The sequence below is a fragment of the Phocoena phocoena genome, chromosome 1 (assembly GCF_963924675.1).
Source record: "Phocoena phocoena chromosome 1, mPhoPho1.1, whole genome shotgun sequence".
NCBI classification, from domain to species: Eukaryota; Metazoa; Chordata; class Mammalia; order Artiodactyla; family Phocoenidae; genus Phocoena; species Phocoena phocoena.
The window spans coordinates 90,253,715-90,275,916 of NC_089219.1; the positions used below are offsets into that span (position 1 = coordinate 90,253,715).

Sequence of the window (22,202 nt, forward strand, 5' to 3'; positions counted from 1 at the left end):
AAAAAAAAGAAAAATAAAGAATTCACTATGGGTTATTTAAAGTTGTTCATGACTATTATCCATGCCAGTAGAGATGTAGAGAAGATAGTATGCAGATGTAGGTAGGAGACACTCTTATGAGACACAGTTTTGACGGTCTTCAGCACACTGAAGATAGTGAAAGCCAGAGCCTTGGAGAGAGTATATACACAAAGAAGAGGAAGGCATTTAGAACAGAGTTCTGGGACATCACAATATTTCTAGCACCCAGCAAAGGAGCCCAATAAGAAGCTATACATGGAATAGGAAAAATAGTGCAGTGTTAAGAAATCCTAAAGAAGAAAATGTTTTAAGAAGGATGATGTACTGACCTCTGGGGAATACAGAGGTATCTAGAAAATCAAAGAAATGACATGGAATTTGGCAGCAAGGAGTCATTGGTGATTACAAAACTGAAATGAAGAGAATGTTGAGATCAGAAGCTGAGTTGGAGTTGGTTTTGAAAAGACTACACACCAAAGCAGCAGCTATAAAAGATTATTTTGAAGAAGAAGCAGAGAAAAGGGGGTGAAGAAATACAAGGTTGTGGGGAAATTTTATTCTTGTGCTGATGTTACTATTGTTGCTTAATAAAGATTTATTTGCCTTTATAAATAATCTAGTGGAGAGGGTGAAACTTATGAAAGAGAATAATAAATGAATTTCATAAGCAAATGGTAGTTTAATCTATTTATTAAGTATGCCTCTTTTAACGGTTTTGTTGCTGTTTGTCTCTCTGTTCTGACTTCCACAGTTTTCCAGGAAATGTTCTTTGTGTAGTATATTTCATCCAGGTTAGAATCCTGAGGTGGGTGTTAGGTGGTCTGGTTTCTAATCTAAGCCACAATATTAAATCATTGTGTAATATTGGATAATGTACTTATTCTCCAGGGTGGAGTTTCCTCATCTCTAAGATGGAAGTTCTGAAGCTTGACATTTTGTTACTCTAAGGGAGCATGGAATGGATATGGGATCAGTAGACATTTATGCTGATGGGGAGAAGGTGGTATTATTTGTGGTGGTTGTAAAACGCTCACATGTCATCAGGGTGATCATGATCATGGACATCATCAGTATCTACCCTTACTCTTGGGAAGCAAAACACAGAAAGGGCTCTTGATGTTGATTTCTTCCCAGTAGAAGTTTCTCTTAAAAATAGTTATTAGAGTCCTAAGCTAAAATTCATCTTGTCAAACGATATTAGTAAAATTAGAGTTGCAGGAATTTATAAAAACTGGCCACTTTTTTATTTATAATTTGTGATAGTATTAAGTAAACACAGGTATTCTCATTCTAATAGAGCACAGCAATTATAAACTAAAACAAACAGTGAAAGTCATTTCCATTTATTGGTTCCCCCAAACTAGCTTTTGTTCAAATACACATTATTTTTCTCACTTTACTCTCACGTTCTATGAGGACAAAGGAAGCCAGAAAGAAAGGATAATTTCCCCAAATGGGTGGAAGACAAATGTTCCTGCAAAAGTGGATGGCAAAGAAGGAAGTTGAGTCTTCCTTCATTGATTTTTTCCTGCTATGCTTTTCTGTCTGCAGTGAGACACATGAAAATATTAGCATTTTATAATATATTACACGTGCATGGTTCTGTATGTTCAGAAAATATACTGAATAGGTAGTTGAGAAAAGTAACCATTTTAATACTCTGATGATTTTGAAACATTAAGTTTTTTATTATCAGTTACAATCCATATTTATCAATAAGTAGCTCAGGAAAAGGTATCATTGGGGATTCAGCAGGAAGATCAGTTGTTTGGATCAGTGAAGCATAAAAACCATCTTTTTGTTTATTTCTTTAATATATAATTGTACTTTGTAACATTGTGTACTAATAGCTCTGGATTTGAATCCTAAGGCCATGCCCATATAAATAAATTTAATGGAGTGGCAAATATGTTTATGAAAGAATGTTACTTCTTTTTACTTAAAGGCCATTGGAGAACTCATGTAGCAAGAAGTAGATATGATTTGATCTTTAAAGTCTATCTATTAAAGCTACTTTAAGTTTTTCTCTACCATACGTTTGATAGTAAAATCTATTTATATTATTTAACCTTTTATTTGTATGTCTAATCTTACCAACTATACTGCTGAAGGAAAGGTGGGGATAAGAATGGACATAACAGATGCCATATTGCATGGCATGGAATGAGTTTTCAGTGGGTGTCTGGTAAATGGGATCAAGAATAATATGTGTCTAAATACCTCCACCTTCCAAAGTTAACACAATTTTACTCTTAAATTATTTTAAAAACTGCCTGAACTTTTTCTGAAATAAAGCTTATATTATGAACATATCTTTAAGGAGAAGCCTATCTAACATCCAAACTAAATGGAGCAGAATTGCATTATGAAAACTGAATAATTTGGCTTGCCTCTAAAAACACAGGCTTTATATTGTTAAAAGGCTTATAATTTAGTTGTAATCTAGGAAAATTTAGGACATTAAAAAGAAAGATAAACAGTAAATCAATTTATGGTAAAACAGGATATACCAGTTACCTCAAAAATGTGCTAAAATCACTAGGGTCTTGGGGTTCCAGAAGAATGAATCATCATCAGGTGCATGGATACCAGAGAAATTGCATTCCATATTATAATCTGGAATTTTAGGAAGAATAGGACTTTTTGGTAAATAACTTATTTGAAGATCTACTCAATTTAATTTGAGGAGGTAGTCTTATAAATTTCTCCCATTATATTTCCAAGTTAAATTGCACTCTTATTCATCCCAGGCACACAGTTTGACTTTCCGGTTAATTCTTTCTTTCACTGAGATTTTCACTGTCTCTTGCTTTAAGTACTAAGTACAGCCAAATATCAGGTGTTTTGGGAATGAAATACTGCATTGCCATTGAAGAAAGAACAGATGGCAATAAAAACAAGGATTAAAAAAATACTGTGCTTTTGTTGTCTTTTTTTCCAAAAGATTTTTTGTTTTGTAAAAGATATAGATGTTTTATCTTTGACATACACTGATTTATTTCTTGAAAGCAACATAAAGCTTTTTATTTAAAAAATAATATTTGCTCTCAGAAACTCTGTAGACACCAATTTTTACCTTTTATGTTTCAGATGTTTTATCACAGTCTATAGAGATTCAACTGGAACAAGACACAGATGATCCCTGACTTCTCAGAGCAAGGACACCTTGTCTATAAGGTAGTGAAGATTAAAAAAAAGAAATGGAAATTTTCTGTAAAATAGCTGAAGTGTCATGGGGGGTGCAGTGGGGGCATGTGGGAGACTGTGCCAGGGGAATTCAGCCGTGTTAGGGAGCAATCAGAGAAGCCTCCACAGAAAAGCTGGTATCTGGTCTATAAAATGAAAGAGCAAGCAAGCTTAGAATTTGGATAGGTGAAGTAGGGAGGAAGAGTGTTCCATGAAAGGGGAGAGGAAGTTCAGTGTCCAGGAGGTGAAGAAGCATGCACGATTGAGGAACTGAAAGGATTAAAATGACTAACGCTTAGAGTGAGTGCCTAGTGAGAATTTGAGAGACAAGGGCTAGAGTTAGGCAGAATCCATGTCATCAAGACAAACGAGGCAAAGCTATTTAGAATTAATTTTAAAGGAAAATCACTTAAACAAGGTATAATATAATTAGATTTGCATGTCAAAAAGATTATTCTAAATTCCTAGTGTGGTAGACAGGGAATGACTTCAGGTAAGGGCAGTGGTTAGGAGGCCATTGTGGTAATCCATCTGAGAGGTGATCAGTGGTGCTGTGGACTAGGGTGGTGAAAGTGTGAATGCAGAAAAGAGGTGGTTTTGAGAAATTGTGAGGGAGAGGGGAGATGTGATTGCATGTGAGTGAAATTCAAGGAAGAATCAAAAGTGACTCTGACTTCTTTCTTTCTACAGCAGTTGGGTTCTATTTACTGAGTTAAACTTACTGAGGTGTCCAGGGCGTTTCTCTATTATTAGGTACCCAACAAAACACATCATGTGTGGGAAAGAAATCTCAGTCTTTGAACTCAGAAGGACTTGGGTTTAAAGTTGTTGCCTTCAACATGTATCTTTGGAAAATTAATTTAAGCTATCTATTTTCCATAAATTGCTAATAATAATACCTGACCCTGAGTTCTTAGAGCAGTTAGGACTAACACACCTAAAAAAGCTGGCATAGTGTCTGTCAAGCAGTAGGCTCTCAGCATTGCTGTAGTTACCTACTTATGTGCTTATTGTCCCCACTATAATGCAAGTTTTCTGATGGTAGGAGGACACTGCCTGCTACTCATCTTTGTAGCCCCAAATACCTGGTTAAGTGCCAGTGCACACTGGGGAGTCAATAAATATTTGTTGAATGTATAAATAAGACTACTACCACGTAGACAATTTGGTTTCTCTTTTAAAACTAATTTGGCATAAACATGATAAAAATAGTAACCCAAGGTGAGATTACTTGTAATCTCAAATTTTGAATGCTGCTGTTACTTCTGTTAAACATGAAGGCTCAAAACTGTTTCTGTTAATAGAAGGATGCATCCTGTACTTCACTAGATGGCACCAAACTATTGCCCTAAAATAGAACTAACCCGAGGAAGTGTGGGTGGGGGGTGGAGGTGGAGGGCTGGAAACCTGGAAAACTTGATTATAATCTACATTAAATATCTATTGGTGATCTCAGGGGGTGTGCAAGAGCTTCAGCTGTGCTTTTCCAGTCAGATTCTCACATGCATACAATTACATTTTGCATGTCTAGGAATGTGATATGTTTTAATTAAGCACAGGGGACTTTACTCAGTCCCTCATAGAGAAAATTAAGCACTTTTAGGAACGTACATTACTATACCTCATTCAGGCCACTAGGATGCATTTCTGTTGAAGCATTTTTTCTAATTTCTATTTTCTCTAAAACTTTAATTCCCTAGTAGAAATAAGCTGAATGGTGCCCTAGTGGTCTTAATGACTTGTGATTCCTTCAGTACCTTATTAAGTTAAACTTTGCAGGCAATGACACTAGTTTGTTTTTTAGTTTCTTAAAGTTCATGTGCTGTGCACTGTGACATCTTCCCTAAAAGCAAATCCACTGAAAAGGTGAGTGGAAATGTATTCATCACGGCTGCAATTTTATTTTCTTTCCCCAGTCCATTTTTACCCTCTGCTAATTGGCTGTGTGTGTTTAGAGGCTTTTGTGAAGAATAAAGATGCCATTGATGGATGAGCCTTATTGCACCTGTTACTATATTGCTGATGTCATAATTATCCAATATCCCACTCTAGATCTGAGCAGCATAGCAACTGGATTTTAGACCTTTTTGGAACATTGAACCCCTGATACGTTTTTTTCTCTACATTTCCTGTGAATGGTCCTGATGTTATTTAACATCTGTTTTCTGAGTCTGTGTGCTCTGACATTTTGATATTCAGGCCCTTATTTATGAGATACTGCCAGGCATGGAATTAAAAGAGTTCACAGAGATAACTTGGTCCAGTCTGTACCAATTTTCAGGAATTGTAAAAACTAAATAAAATGTTAATCAAGTTATAACTTAGTACCACACAAAATTGTTTGTGTTTTCTTCTGTAAATAAATGTGCCTTATCAGGTACTTCCCTTGAAATTGGAGTAATTTTCTTTTTAATGAAAAATATGAAGATTCACTTATTTATTTTTTCAGGAACCATGTGGCTTTAGATTTCACGGTGTTAGGGCTGTCTGTCTCTACCTGGACATGTTTTCTACATTGTAATTAAGCATTGTGGTCCAGTTGATAGACATCCTCTCTGCTCAAGAGAGTCTCAGTAAGTGGTTTTGATTAATTGACATAAACATGGTATGATGGAGAAAAGTACCCAGTTCTTGGGACAAAAGCATAAATGAGTTAGAGTCATTGCTTGTGGCACTGGCCTCTGTACTAAGTGAATAGGGATTTGAGGGCCACTAATAATCTAAAGCATTATGACGTGAGAACTGTTTTCAGTATCTTATAAGGTCATATCAATTAACTCAAATAGCTATCATCTCATTAAATAAGAAAATTAAATGCTAGTTTTATTGCTGTTTGATACCTATATTGGTTGCTAGATTTTATATTTTTGATTAGTTAAAATAAAAATAAATGTTAACTAATTAATATAATTTATTTGACAGTCACAGTCTTTCAAACTTTGTGGTCCATGGGGGAAAATTAATAAAACAAATCTTTGACATATATTGCAGATCACAGTCCTGAGGCCTAAGGACACCATAGAGACATTATCCATGGTTCAGTAAGAAGGAATAGGATGAATCTGTGTCTACTTAGATTAACCCTCTTTGTCCCAAATATCATTTTTAATATTGTAGGAGATTCTGTGTTGGGAGTTATATGTGGATTAGTAAAAACAAATTGGGAGTTATGAAAGAGCTGAGAGGAATGTAGAATTTCCTAACTGTGGTAGACATTATTTCCAGCTAAGTAAACTCAGAGAGAGTGTATGTTAGAAGTGAAGTTCATTTGTAAAGTAGAGCAAATCCCAAGAGTTTTCCATGTTAATCCTTCAAAAACATAACTGGCACACTTTAAGGTTCAAGGTGACTACTAAGTGTAGAACCTTTCTGTTGCCTGTCCTTGTTTATTAGTTGAGGCCATTTGCGCTAAGTAGGTGCCTGGACTTAGCATACAAAGCCAATGGCTTGGGTTTATTGTGAGATACTAGGAATGACAGAGTGAATAGATTCTCAAGGTCTTCAATGGTTCATCAACAACAAATGGACCTCTTCCAAATCAAATTAAAGCCCTACACAGATTAGTCCTATGTACTGTCATTTATAGAATATCTTTACCCAGATATTTTATGGGCTAATAAATACGCATTTGAATACTCCTTTGAACCCCTAAAGTAACTTTTAGGTATTGAGAGCACTAAAACAATTCTTGGTTTGGGATTTTCTTCTTGCCAGACATCATCTGGCAAGCTATAAAATGCATCTGTGCATTGAACTAAAAGTATTTATTTATTTATTTATTTATTTGCTTATTTGCAGTATGCGGGCCTCTCACTGTTGTGGCCTCTCCCGTTGCGGAGCGCAGGCTCAGCGGCCATGGCTCATGGGCCTAGCCGTTCCGCGGCATGTGGGATCTTCCCAGACCGGGGCACGAACCCATGTCCCCTGCATCGGCAGGCGGACTCTCAACCACTGCGCCACCAGGGAAGCCCCTAAAAGTATTTCTTGATTAAAAAAGAATAAAATATGACAGCAGAATTTCTTTATGCAGTAATATTTACCTATTTTCTGTTAGCAATAAACTCCACAACTTGAATTATAAAAGCACACCATATAAGGGAGTTTTTAAGTGCTGTATTAAATAAATGACTTTTCCCTTGCTTAATCTTAATCAGTTCTATGCCATCTTGACACAAATATGTGGCTAAAAGAGATCATTGTTTTGCAAGTAAAGGGGATTGTTCTCTGCTACTTGTTGAAATACCTAATATTTACTCTGTTGAAAGTTTAGAAATTGTTACTATGACTGCTTTTAGAATTAATTTATTCAGCAAATATTTACTGAGAAACTTTTCTTAGTTTTCTAGGCAATGGGAGATACAGTATTTAGAGTGAATATCATAGACGTACTTATTCTTATGGAACAGAAGTCTAGCAAAAGAGACATCCAATAACACAAAATGATAGTGAAACATGAAAAGTCCAGTCATTGGTGAGATTTCAAGATTTGAGAGCACCTAGCAGGGATGCAGAGGACACATGGGGAGGGCAGTGAAAATTCAGGTGAGACATTACATTTAAACTGAGACCTGCAAAATGAATAGGAGTCTGTCACACTTGGCAGGTGAAAGTATGTTTATTGATAAAGCAAGGATAAACAGGGGAAAGAGTGTTTCAGGAGAGGGAGCAAACAGCTTCTCAATATGGCCCCATGGTTAGAGTGTGGAGCACATGTGACTGGGAGATAGTGTATGAGGGGAGAAATGGCAGGACCTAAGATGTGAGATGTAGGGAGTGCCACAATGAAGGGCCTCCTAAGCCATGGGCTGTATCCTAGGACATAAGGGATTCATAAGAAATTTTAAATAGAGAAAAATAATTTCAGACTTGTACTTAAAAAAAATCCCTTTGGCAAAAAGGTGGACAGTGGGTAGAGAAGAGCAAGTCATGGAATCTATTGGAGTCATGATTATTAGGAGACCAGTTACAGGTGAAAAGGTATGGGCCTTGCATGATGAGAAATAAGGAGCTGAGGATTGCTGCACGTGTGTTTAGCCTTAGGAGTTTACGTTACTGCCTTCTGATAAATTCTTTTGGATTCTCTTGGAAATCCTGAGATGACTGCAGTGGGGCCTCCGATGTGGTGATTCCCCACTTTGTTTTGAGGCTGTGATTACTGAATGCAACATATTGTATTTTAGCTGTCTTTTTTTTTTATCATTTGGATTGCATCTGTAAAATAAGTAGTCTTTAAAATATTTTTGTAAGTCATCCAAACTTTATTTTGTGTTTACATTTATGCTCTGAATGTTTCTTTACTAGAAATTGACTCTTTTTTTTTGAAATGCTTTACTCTCTTCCCAGTTTATTTCCTATTCCAGAAAAGTTTTTTGTACCTTGAGAGAACACTTTCTATGGTTATTGAGTCCCCCTCACCTAACAGCATCATATCACAGCATGTCAACAACTAAAATACTATTCGTAAATGGATTTACAATCCCTCTTAGTCAATTCATGAACACTTATTTATTTCACATTGTTACAAACTAGTCCCATGATGACTTCAACTGAGTGGCAATGGAAAAGTTTGTAAACTCAGACCAGGTGGAACCACACATTTTAGGAGTCAAAAATTAAAGTTCATTCCCCATGTCACATGTTTGGCCCCTTGTAGAGTAGTGAATATGTATTTGAGTAGGTACCTCCTTTTTAATTCTTGAGTGGATCAGAGCAGCAGATGGCACCTCTGCATAGTAGAGAAATTGTATTCATTTCCTTATCATTACTGTTTCACATTTGGTCCCAGGGCAATGGCCTTTACCCCAGTCTCTAACTTTCTCTACTGCCAGAAATGGCTTTCCTCTTCCGTGGCCACACAGTGATTGACCGTCACCAATAATCTGTCTGAAATAAAGCTTATTTCCATTAGTGTAGCCAATAGCAGTGCTGTATTTGCCAGACCTCTTATTTCAAACCACCGCGGTAACAGGGTGCTCTGAAAATCAGGCAACTGTTAATCAGATAACCTTGAATAACCAGGCCTGCTTAAACCATCAAGGAACAGGTTTTTTTTTAACTGTTCTTTTTTTTTTAATTAATTAATTTTTATTTTTGGCTGTGTTGGGTCTTCGTTTCTGCGCGAGGGCTTTCCCCAGTTGCGGAGAGCGAGAGCCACTCTTCCTTGCGGTGTGTGGGCCTCTCACTGTCGTGGCGTCTCTTGTTGCGGAGCACAGGCTCCAGACATGCAGGCTTAGTAGTTGTGGCTCACGGGCCCAGCTGCTCCGTGGCATGTGGGATCTTCCCAGACCAGGGCTTGAACCCGTGTCCCCTGCATTGGCAGGCAGACTCTCAACCACTGTGCCACCAGGGAAGCCCAAGGAACGCTTATTTTACACTTAGAAAGCAGGTACTAGTTTCTCTAGAATTAGGAATTCATGACTATTTCCAAAATGTAAGAATGCAGTTGTCATTGAAACTACTTAAAAATGCAACCTGGACAAATGGAATTGTTCTACTCACTTAGCTTTTTCATGCAGTCACGAAGTCTGGTTTCCAAGCTAAGCACCCTTTGATGTAGTTCCTCATAGTCATAGGCTCCAATTTCCTCCTGAATTCCAGTGAGGACGGCAGACAGATTCCGGATTTCCTCCTTGAACTGGGTGATTAACTTGGCATCTGTTTTGTACTGTTCCAGCACAGGAATCAAGGGCAGGAGCTCGTCCATCTTCTCTTTCAACTCCTGTGAAAAGCAGCCAATTGTATTCATGAGAGTCATTTAAACAGATCAAACAGCAACGTTCTTTTTCACATGATACTTAAGGGAGATTAAGACAGATTCACAGTTGCTTATTGATTTTTTTTTTTTTTTGCGGTACGCGGGCCTCTCACTGTTGTGGCCTCTGCCGTTGCGGAGCACAGGCTCCGGACGCGCAGGCTCAGTGGCCATGGCTCACGGGCCCAGCTGCTCCGCGGCATGTGGGATCTTCCCGGACCAGGGCACGAACCCGTGTCCCCCGCATCGGCTGGCGGACTCTTAACCACTGCGCCACGAGGGAAGCCCTGCTTATTGATTTCTGATTGAAATTGCTTATTGCGTGAGAATGTAAGTGGCTACATGATCATTAATAGTAATCCACTTATCTCAGCTTTTCAATACAAGAACACCTCTTTAAATGGTTACTTGCTTATGAAACAAATTGATCCTTATCATAATTACAAAACTTCCTATGGTAGCAGTTCGGGGTTTATTTACTATCTTGCTTTCTGGTGGCATTTTATAAAGTGAACAATGCATTATTTAGTTAGGAAATAGAAGCAGGGTCCATCTTCTAGTTACGAATTATTAGAAATAGGTCAAATATCCTGTTTAGTTAAGTCTATTTACCCATTAACTAATTATTAATAATATAGGGGTACTTACAGGAAATTTTGGATCCTGGAACAGCTTTTGCCTAACAGAATTTTTCCAACTTTGGGCTTCCACCACTCTGTCCTACTCCTCCCTCTTTTTAATATCCTTCTTAGCACAGCATCATTAGGAAGGTAAGTTCAGCAAGTATAGTAAATCATGCAAAGCTTTTCAAAGCTCAAAGAAATGTATGTTGCTGTTTACTATTTTGAATTATTACCCATTGTCTGACTTCATTTGCCTAAGCAAAGATAATTTAGAGCTCTTTAGGTAAGGCAGAGTTGCTTACCAATGTAGTGAAATTAACTCTTTCAGGGGCTAAGGTGCTCATAATTGATGTAATAAAAGAGCACAGAGTTGTTTGAAACCGAAACGTTGATTTTTGTCTAGAGAACAAGAAGTACACTTTGCCAGCACTGTTTCCCTCACTCCTATCTTGGGACTGAGCCAAACCTGCAGTTTCACTTTCAGTTTCTGAACATGTCACCTTTTTTTCCGTTCTTTTAACTTGGTGGTGGTGGTCAGTGAAAATATTTCATGAGTTTGATTCAGTTGTGAGTTTATTGCAATTTATCTCATTCGTTGAAGAGCTGTCACTGCTATGATCATAACAGAAACCGTGCTGTATACTAACTAATTTAAGGAGCTGAAAATTGCATTTTACAGTTACATTTAGAGCATGTTATCACTATCAATGCATTAAAATAGCAGGAGCTCCCATTGCCACCCTGATTTATGGGCTTGTGTATCTTGGGGGGAATTTCCACTTGTTCTGTAAGATTGGAATGCTTAGAATTTGTCTGTACCTCCATGTTGAGTGGGAGGGGACAGAGAGTCTTAATAATGAGAAAGATTGATAAATATCACAGTCAAAAGTTAGAATTGCATAGCTTTGCTCATTTTAGTGGCTTATTTTGAAATAAACTCCTTATTAGTTTGAGCATTTTGTGCTATCCCTAAAGGAAGACACAGTTGCTTCATTAGGATTTTAACGAGAAGAGTTCTGATGGTACCATTTGCTGCATATTATAGCCACTGTTACAATGAAGTGTTTTACATTCTACTATGGGAATATTGAAAAGAGAGTAATTCAGTGTCACAATTTTGGTGGCATTTTATTTCCCCTGAGCTAAAAATTATATATGTGTGTGTGTGTGTGTGTGTGTGTGTGTGTATGTGTGTGTGTGTATATATATGAATTTTGGGGTCTTTTCAAAAATTTATAATTCAATTATTGTCAGTCAGTTCTAACTCTGGACACTTGTCAGAGAGCAATAGAAAGTCCAACTAATGTACGTATCGAATACTTAAAAGATTAAAGTAATAAAATAACACAGATCTGTGCTTACTTATCCTTTCTAGAATTTCATTTTCTACTATGTTGCTCTTATAGCAAAGTGTATACCTAGACTATCTTACCCAACCAAGATTTCTTTATATAAGAATGATAGTCTCAAGTATGATAACGAGAACAAGCTTTTTTATCATAAAGAATATAGAAGACACAACCTACTTAAATTTTTTGATAAGCTGAAAAGGGTGTGCCAGAGGAGGATTTTCTTCCAATTTAAAAGTATTCTTCAATGTTAAACTTACTTTTGGAATGTTCCATTTCTTCTTCTCATATATGGCACTTCAGCAGCTGGAGCAAAATCTGACTCATGATAGGACTTGGTGAATAAATATATTCAACAAGCATATATTGAACATTTAATTATTATTAAATTTAATTCAGAGAGCTATAGTCTACCTGGAGAGGCAGTATAGCATTGGTATTAGGAGGCTTAACTCGGGAGCTGGACTTTGTAGTTCTGATACATATTAGATATACGATCCTGGACCAATTGTGTAATTTCTTTGTACATCAGTTTCTTCATGTGAATGATGGGAATAAACACAGTGTCTACCTTATAGGATTGTTGTGAAGATTAGATTAACTAATATATAGTATATTTAAAGTGCTTGGAACTATGTGTTGAATATGTGTAATTCTTCAAGAAAATGATGTTATTATCATTATTGCTATTTGGAGTTTGACTTATACAAGTTCTGTATCCACGTGGATTACATGAACTAGGAAAATCAAAATCATCATGTTCTATGGTGCTGCCTAAGAATTAAGTTTTCTTTTTGGTGGCTTGGCTTCTGCTAGGCAAACTTATAGAATAGGCAACTTTCTCATTTTTTTTCCTCTCAGCCTTGTATCTTTTTGTTTCTTTGTCTCCTCTCTTCTCCCATAAGTTCCCATAGATGCACACCCGTCATCATTTGTCACCAACTCTGCCAGCCCTGGTACTTGCAAGCTGTCCCTTGGCGTCACAGAGTTCTGTATTGTCCATCTGAACTTGAATGATTTTCACTCTGAGCCAGAAACCCCGAGCTTCTCTCCTTCTGTCCCCCTTCCTTTCTGGGAATGCTCCCTATGTGCCGTAAGTACCGGCTGATCATTCCTACTTTGTTGATAGCCTCAGCATCACGTCAGGCTCACGGTATTGCTCTATCGTCTACACCCTAACCCTGAATATTGAAAATTGACATTGAACATCTTTTGGTTTTCTTGATCTCCTCTGTAATTTAGTATTTTCTGGGGAGGAAAGTGGGTACTAGTCCAAAACCATTTTCTTGAATATTGCCAAGCCCTGTAGCTCTTTCCCTGAACTTCCCTAAACAAAATTAAGAAAAATTAATAATTCTTCCCTTTGTGCCATTTTGATGTTTATGCCTCTTTTTACAGTCAAATTTTACCTGCCTGTTTGTTAGTTGTCTTTCAAAGAAGAGAGATTATGTAGTATATACCCAGCAGAGGGCCCAACACTGCCTTATACACAGTATGTGCTCAATAAATGTTGGTTAAAATTAATTTGCTTTTCAGCCTTATACTCTTCTGTGTTTACCATTCCCCCATAATTTCTCTATTCTTCTAGTTTACTCATTCTCTTATTTCCAATAATCTTTAAATTTATTTTTATCTTCTAGGCCTTGCTGTAATTTGTTATCATTTCTTAACATTCTGGCTTTGCTTACTTCTCTCTTCAGTTTAATCTCATGATTCATCACTTTAGCCCCCTCTCTTGTCAATACGCTGAACTTCCTTACCCTCTTGTCCTTCTGTTGTACCTTTCTGGGACAACTGTAAAACTGGTTCAGTGCAAGATTGTTTTTGATACCTTTCTACTCAGGCTCCTGAGCACCACTGAAGAAAATTACAAAACCATGCTAATTTCTGCCATATTAAACTGTGTCATGCAGAGACCCTGTTTCATGTCCCTGACTAGCTCCCTGCCAATCATAATTTTATATGAAAAGCACTTCTTATGTTTGACCAAGAACTTGGATTCAGGCCCACTCCCTCACCATTAGCAGTGTATCTCACTTCCTAACTGACAGGGAAAGCAGAGGCTATTATGCTCGTAAAATCACAGTATGTTTTGTAAACAATGTGCTATGCCTTTGTAAGGCAGACTATTTCTTTTTAATAGAGGTTCAAATGGCATTATCATAGATTTTATTTTAATCTATGACAGTGTCATACATAGTTAATAAAAATCCACATAGCATGCTTAAAAGCATTGTTTCTCCATTTTCAGTGTTTCTAGATAATTACCAATAAACAGCTTAAAGTCTAAAAAAATACTTTTTTGTGGGACTTCCCTGGTGGTGCAGTGGTTAAGAATCCACCTGCCAATGCAGGGGACACGGGTTCGAGCCGTGGTCTCGGGAAATCCCACATGCCGCGGAGCAACTAAGTCGGTGCACCACAACTACTGAGCCCATGTGCCACAACTACTGAAGCCTGTGCTCTTAGAGCCTGTGCTCCACAAGAGAAGACCGTGCACTGCATCGAAGAGTAGCCCCTGCTCGCCGCAACTAGAGAGAGCCCGCGCTCAGCAACAAAGACCCAACGCAGCCAAAAAAAATAAATAAATAAATAAACAAAATAAAATAAATACTTTTTTGTATCAAATTGTGAAACAGCCCTTGTTTATGTGCTGTTAATAATGGTATTATTGCCTCTTTTAATAATTCATATTCTCTGTATTTCTCCTCATATTATCAAGGCATAAAATCATCAGAAAATCTTTGTTAAATTTAATTATTAATTTTCCTAGATTTACCATTGTCATACATATTGAAATGCCTTTAAAATCTATCCAGAATCTCCACCTAGCTCTAGGAGGGTAAGGCTCTTTTTATAGCAAGTCTTCTATGCATTCCTACCAGCTAATGGTCAGTTTCAGTGGAGAGATTATTGATGTCCCCCAGTGAATTTTGAACCTTGCATATATGGGCCGATGTACAGGTATTTCTAGCTGAGTGCCATGGTGGCTGTCCATCTTACTCAGTGTCTCATTTGGACTGACAAGATTGCTGAAGTCAAACCTACTTGAAAATGCTTGGTCATTAGTGTCTTCCGGTCATCTTCAATCTGCCGAAACTTGGCCTTCAGCCCTTTCATTTGGGTTTCCATTTTTAGAACATATTGGAAATCTCTCTGAGTTCTCAAGTTTAAGACTTCAATAGACTGAGACATGTTTTGAACCTGTTAAACAAGAACATTGGCATTATTGTCTGTTTACAGGTATATACAATCACTACTGAAGTAGGAAAAATGACATTAACGTTAAAAACCGGAAGTGCCAAATCCATAATTGCATTTCCACAGAACATACTTTCAGAAGGCTAATTCTTCATGATGAACATTCAAATAATTTAGCAAAAGAAAAAACATAATTTAGCAAAAGAAAATTGTACCTGGACATTCTAGCATTAGAAATGACTAAATATTAATAAGAATTTGATATATCAGAAAAATAAATTTAAAAAATAGAATATTCATTCCAGGGCTTAGTAAGCTTATCATGGCTCAATCTATTAAATGTTAAGATAAGTTGTTTCTTTAAGTACTGACTGACTTCCTCAAGGCCTGGGATGCTTAGCAATTGTGGATGGTGGTGAAGTGTCCAGCAGATCTAGCATGCATTCATTCCAGTACAGTTACTTCAAGCTGCATCTGAAGTACTCCCAGGGGTAAGGCTGAACTGAGCAAGATGAGTGGTGGTAGCATTGGGACACCTCCTAACTCAGAGACCATACTGTTTAAGAGACTTGGAAAATGGCCACTGCATCAAGTGTTTGGTAGATAGGCAGTAAACATATGTTAAGGTGATGGCACCATCCCAAGTTCATTGAGCCCCAGGCTATTTAGAAGTGGGAAATAGGTGACCTATAAAGCATGTAGAAATGAGGAAAGAAAGACTAATTCTTACGGCAGCAGAATCTGGAAAACAAAGTGAAAGCCTCTAATAGAAGGAGAGCTATTAAATGAGTTGAGGAATAGAATATGACTAAACCAATTTAAAGGATACAATAGAGCTCTATACTTTGGTACTCACAGTATTGTCTACAGAGCAACAACTTGGCATCACCTGTGAACCTGTCAGAAATGCAGAATCTTGGGGCCCACCCCAGAGGTACTGAGGCAGACTCTTCATTTTATCAAGATTCCCTAAGTGATTCTTATGTTTATACATTTTGAGAAGCATTGCTTAACATGGAGGAATATACATGAGAAAAGTGAGAAAAGCAAATGTAAAGATCTTTAATTTGAATCCTTTTATTCTAAATAAAATTCACCTCTCTCCCTCCCTCTCTCTTTCTCTCACTATGTCTCACACATACACACACACACACATACACACACTTGAGCACACATATGTAAAAGAAAGGAGTATATAAGCAAAAAACATGGAGAAAGATATGGAAGGATTAGAAGAATACATATTAGGTGGTTAAAATTAGTTTTCTGGTGGGGGGTGGTGAGGTGTGGGTGAGAGGAGAAGTAACAAATATTGTAGAAAGAGGTCCCTGGTAAATATTGTATATAAATTTTATATGCATAAATGAATACATGAAAGCATGGGCTCAAAAAATGGGATTTCAGATGAGTTTTACTTCATTTCATATATTTTTATGTGTTATTCCATGTATTTTAAAATAAACAAGTATTATTTATGTAACACATAAAAAAGTTATTTTCATTGTAAAACTTGTGAGTTACAAATAAGGAAGGGATTTGTTCAGAGACAATTTCTGTCATCAGGTAAGTCACAAAGCTTAGTGGACCAGCTAGCTTTAAAGAGCCCGTTGTCAATATATTCCTCAGCATTGGAACATTCAGAAAAGGCAGTGAATTCTGCTGCTTTGGCCTGCCTCAGTTCCTCCACTTGTTTTTTTTTTTTGTTTGTTTGTTTGTCAGAGAAGGTCACATTTTTCTGTTTCTTTTTCTACTGTCTTGATCCATAGTCCTGTCCTTTATAAACCCTGTCTTTTCGGGACATACTACAGTCTAGCTTATATTAAATCTAATTGTGTAATGTGTGTGAATGGGAAGCAGAAAAGTGGCTGCCCTTCTGTAAACTCATTGAGGTTAGAATCTGTGTCTTAGTCATACCTTTTATTCCCAAGACCTTACACAGAACTAGGCGCAGAATAATTGCTCAATAAATATTTATTGGGTAAAATTATCTTAGGCTTCCAACAGTAGTAATATGTAACAAGTATTTTAATATTTTAACAAAAGTATCTTTCTCCTGTCACTGGTTTAGCTATAGTATTACATGACCCTCAAATATCTCTTAATTTACTATCATTCCTACATTCAGAAAGCTTCATTTAAAAAAAACTTTGATGCAGCACAGAATTACTGAGGCAACATTGAAAGCATGGTAACTGCATCTTGGATGAATGCAATGCTTTCAAAATAATTTTCAACTCCATTATGGTGAAGTATGAATAAAGAAAAGCCATTTGTGTTAAAGAAACTATCTACACATTTAAATATGACATTTGTCTATGAAAACACGCATCTCTGGCATGTCCAATATTTTCCTAGGAATTCTGTGTACTTAGGCAGAATCCATACAATTAGAAAATGATAGGCAAGTGAGATATCCTGGATAAAGTTAAAACGGCCTCTCTTATTTTGCCTCTAACTTACCCTGTCAATTTAATTTTCAGCTTTATTTGTGTTACGTGAAAATGCATTGAGAGAATTTTTGCTGAGACTTGATTGTGACCTTCAAGCAGAATCATGTATAATTGTAAGAGCTACATTTGGGGTGATGGCTAGAGATGGAGCTGTCTAACTGGGGAGGATGGTTCTGGGCTGCCTTTTGCTTTTCCTGCTGGCTGTACCTAGGACTGTTCAGTTTCCCACTGGTTATGGAGACCCACTGAGAGTCAGTTTCCTTGGTGATACTTGAGATTGGATCCCCATGATTACACTTGTGGGAAGGAGACTCATTCCTCTTTTAGTCTGCTTATCTCTGATGTCCTGCTATTCAGCTGTCTACACATGCCCCTGGTAGACTGTCTCCATAGTGTGGCAAGCTCATTGTTACTCTTCACTGATAATTTTTTTAACTCTTTATTTACCTTGGTTCTTTGTATAAATAAAACGTCTGAGGCCTTTCTGAACTTAAACAGAAATTAACTTAAATTTTCACTCTCATTTATAATTAGTGTGGAGGCCACTTGAAAAAAAGAAGCCCTACAGTTCAGTATGCTTGGATAGCATTGGGATTAACACAAATAAACAGGGATTTCTTTACTGTAGGTCTTCACAGAACCTTTAGTATTAAACCATGTGACAGAAATCTTCAAGAGTTAAGTATCATGTACCGTGTTCCTTAAAATTATTTTATTGGAGGATGTCATCAGCATCCTATTCCAAAAATCACAGTTAAGGAAATATTGACCTAGACAATGCGGGCCTGTACAGAGATGCTACATAGCTAACAGACAAGCATTTTTTTTTAAGTGAAATATTTTAGTTTGTATACACTAAGACCTGATGTATTGTGAAACCAATTGTAATTTTTCTAATATTCAGTAGTATAAATACTTATTCAAAATATTTGACAGAGCATCACTTAAATAAGTGTGGGTACCACCAGTGGCATTTTGAATGACACTGGCATGTGTTGAGAAAATGCAAAGTTGATCTGGTATGGCTCCACAGTCTACTGGTTGAGTGACATTGATAAGTTTTTTAGCCTGAAAAAACACGTTTCCTTTTATGTAAACTTAGAAGGGCAACAACTTCTGCTATAAGGTTTGAATGGAGCAGATACAAATACAATAGATGGGAACTGTTGATACTAATATTATTATCAATAAGAATATTCCCTTATTGTAGAATAAATCAATCCTTTGGTTAATAATGAAATGGGCTGCTTAACGGTCATGCTCCTGTTTGCCATCTGGTACCATGCATATTTGTAAAACTATAGAGAAGCCAGCAAGGGACTGGCTCAGTCTGCATAAGGAATGCTGCTTTCAGATGTTTTTTTCTTTGGGTCAGTGCAGCAAACCAGTGCTACTTCCTTCCTTCAGGCCACTCTAAATAGTACACACAATTTATTATTCCTCTGTTTCCATAACACTACCAAATGGCGAATTTGATTAATCTAACCTGTGGTGACCTTGATTTTGTTAATAAATTTTGTTTTTTGTCATTTAGGTATTGATGCATTTTTTAAAAACATCTTTATTGGAGTATAACTGCTTTACATTGTTGTGTTAGTTGCTGCTGTATAACAAAGTGAATCAGCTATACGTATACATATATCCCCATATCTCTCCCTCTTGCGTCTCCCTCCCACCCTCCCTATCCCACCCCTCTAGGTGGTCACAGTGCACCGAGCTGATCTCCCTGTGCTATACAGCTGCATTTTAAAAGGTGTGATTTTCTAGAATTTCGTTAAAATGGTAAACAAATTGCCTATTGGATGGTATGGTCATATAAACTTCAATGATTGCTTCAATCAATCCCCTTGGTTGTACTTTTCATACCTTATTCATCCTTTGCTAATTCCTGGTTTTATCATAGCTCTGGAATACATTTCCCTCTGGACATGAAGAGAATAATATCCACTTTCTGACATTCATAGTTTATTTGAAATTTTCAGCTGATTTTTGAAGAAATGTCCAAGTCTATGTGTGGGTGTGTGTATGCAATGCTGTACTGAAAATAGTAACAGAAATAAGATTATCGAGTCTAAGAAAATGTTTCTCATCATAGTTGATGTAGAAAGAAGATATTTTTGCGTAGAAAAGAAGATGGAGTAGAAAGGTAGTAATCTGAGAGGAAGTACAAGTTAATAGAAAAGCAAAATTGGATTTAAAAGATTAAATCTTTTTACCAACATAATTAATTTCCCTAGTAACCAAACAATATTAAACTATATGTTTGAACTTTTTCATAGATATAAAGAAAATCTATGAAGAGAAGAATAATCGTAGTTCATATGTCATGAACAGTTTTAACAGTTGAGAGGCATGTTAGCTGGGGTCATTAACTTGAATGACAGTTACATTTGCTCTTGTTTAGGGGACAGATATTGAAGGAGCAGGGAAGAGTGGATCTTTTTTAAAAAGAGACTTAAGAAGAGAGAGCAAATAGGTGATGATGACTCCAAGGGTAAGGGCAGAAAAAGCAGACTAATCTCTGTATGAAAATATGAAAAAAAAGTCTTCTTAAAATCTTAAGGCATCGTTATACTTCCAAGTAATGTACACTGAGGAAAGTTATTTTAATTATATGGCAGTGGAAGAGTTACTGTAGCTAGACTTAAAATTGCATAAACTAGGGATGTCTGTATTAACAAAATCAGTGCTTTCATTTTTCTAGCTTCTCTTAATTTTCTGTTAAAGCTTCCTATTCAGTACTATAATTGTGTAGATGATCATGGAAAGGATACTGCACAGAGTGAATTGTTGAGCATGATATCCTCTAAAAACACATACTACCTAATTTATCTTATTATCCCTGAAGTTATTTAAAATTCAAATATGTTGTCATCCTTCCATCACTCTGGCCACCCCAGCTGTCCAACTATATTCAGAGGCCAACACAGTGGAAGTGTGAATGAGGAAAATTGAAAGAACCATTCATTGTTTTTTTTTCCTCCCTAAACTAAACATAAATAACCTTTCATGAGATGACTTTCATCTGTGAAAGAGAATAAATCAAGGGCATTCTGCATTTGATTGTTATGGATCCAGCTTAGGTAAATTATATGGAGAGAATGCTATTGAATGAAATTGAAGAACTTAATGTTCAAAGGAATGACTTAGAAAATGATGTTAAATACTTGGAATTATTCATTGTCTGTCCAGATAGCTTGCATATTGTATGCCATTATTTTAACTTCCCTGCAAGATTGTTAATGAGATCGAAAAGTATGAGCTCAAAGAGCCTAGTGTGATCCTGAAAGTTGAGGCTAAATTTCTGTCATTGAAATAACATTTCATACTATTTTCTTCTTAAGGAGAGATAGACTAGATATTAAGAAATATGACAGAAAGCCAGTCTTAAGGCAAGATTGGGGAAAGTAAAAGTCATATAAATAGAACAACAGAGCAGGAATCTTGAGGTACTACTTTAAAGGAAGGGGAAAGCATTTATTTGAGAAGGGGTACAAAAATTGGAAGAACCCTCCTCACCATTACCTGCCTTCCCATAATTTCTTTTTCAAAGAATAGTATATTTCAATAAAGATATTCACAGGGGACAGAGGACACCTACCTTTTCCAGCAGCTGGCGAAGCTGCCTGCTTTTGGCATCCCGGGAGCACAGGTTTTGTTCTGGAGCAACCACTGTGCAAATGCATCGTCCATCAGGATCCTGTGCTGAGCTGTATACCTGCCACCCTTCTTTGGGACTAATCTGAGTCTGAGGAAATCAATAGCACAAAACACAGAAAACACAGACAAAGAGAGAAAGAGTGTGGGTTTGTATAATTGTAAGCAAAGCATGTTATTTTTTGATATTTAAAGCTTGTGATTTTATTCTCTAAAGTTAAAAAGAAAGAGATTAAATAATTCACATAGGCAGTATAGCTTCATCCAGTTATACCTTAGTGCTCAGAAGGAGAATCTTTCTTTTTCTTTTGATTCCATATTATTAACTATTTATTGATCCTATACCACTTCCTAATGCTTTCTGTCATATTTGGACAATTTAATGCAGCTTTAGAAGTATCCACTAAATATTCAATACTTAGTCACATATCACCAATCTTTCTACACAGACTCTGTTAGTTTGTCTTCCTCAACAGTAAGTGGTAATTAGTAGTATATATTTTTCTGATTATTACTCATGTGTGATATTCTGAAGCAAAGTCCTCTCCCAGAGAGCTTCCCATGTATTGAAGGGTCAATTATTAATAAAGCTGGAAAGGTATCACATGAGAATATAGGGTAAAAATAATTAGACCAGCATTGTTTTGCGAAGGATATAGAGTCTCAGAAGAGTTAAAGATAGTATTTTCGCATAGGCCACCGAACTGATCTTCCCAAATTACTTTTGTGCACTTGTCACCCAAACTCCCTAGAACCCTATCTTAAAGTGACATTCCTGTTCTCCTGCAGTCTGCCTCCTATTTATGTTTCTAGTTTTTCTGTATCTTCCTATAAGAAACTTCTTTCCAACCAAATTGGTCTTTTTGTGTCCTGAAAGTGTGCAACCTTGTTTCACATCTTTGTATGTTACTCATTTTGTTCTCCTACTTGGAATACCTCTCTTACAAACCTTCAATTTACTCAG

At 36.7% G+C, this 22,202-nt stretch overlaps 1 protein-coding gene across 3 annotated transcripts in view; it reads right to left on the minus strand.

Annotated features, from left to right (window-relative positions):
• OLFM3 (olfactomedin 3) overlaps nt 1-22,202 on the minus strand; it is a 193,938-nt gene that overhangs the window by 21,798 nt on the left and 149,938 nt on the right. For 2 of the 3 annotated variants that reach the window (XM_065876836.1, XM_065876826.1), the window contains exons 2-4: nt 21,183-21,329; nt 14,979-15,134; nt 9,706-9,925 (exon numbers count right to left, since the gene is read on the minus strand). In XM_065876836.1, the coding sequence (XP_065732908.1) occupies nt 9,706-9,925; nt 14,979-15,134; nt 21,183-21,329 (523 nt within the window). Of the gene's footprint in view, nt 1-9,705; nt 9,926-14,978; nt 15,135-21,182; nt 21,332-22,202 lie in introns of all 3 variants that reach the window. The other variant, XM_065876845.1, reaches the window with a different exon arrangement.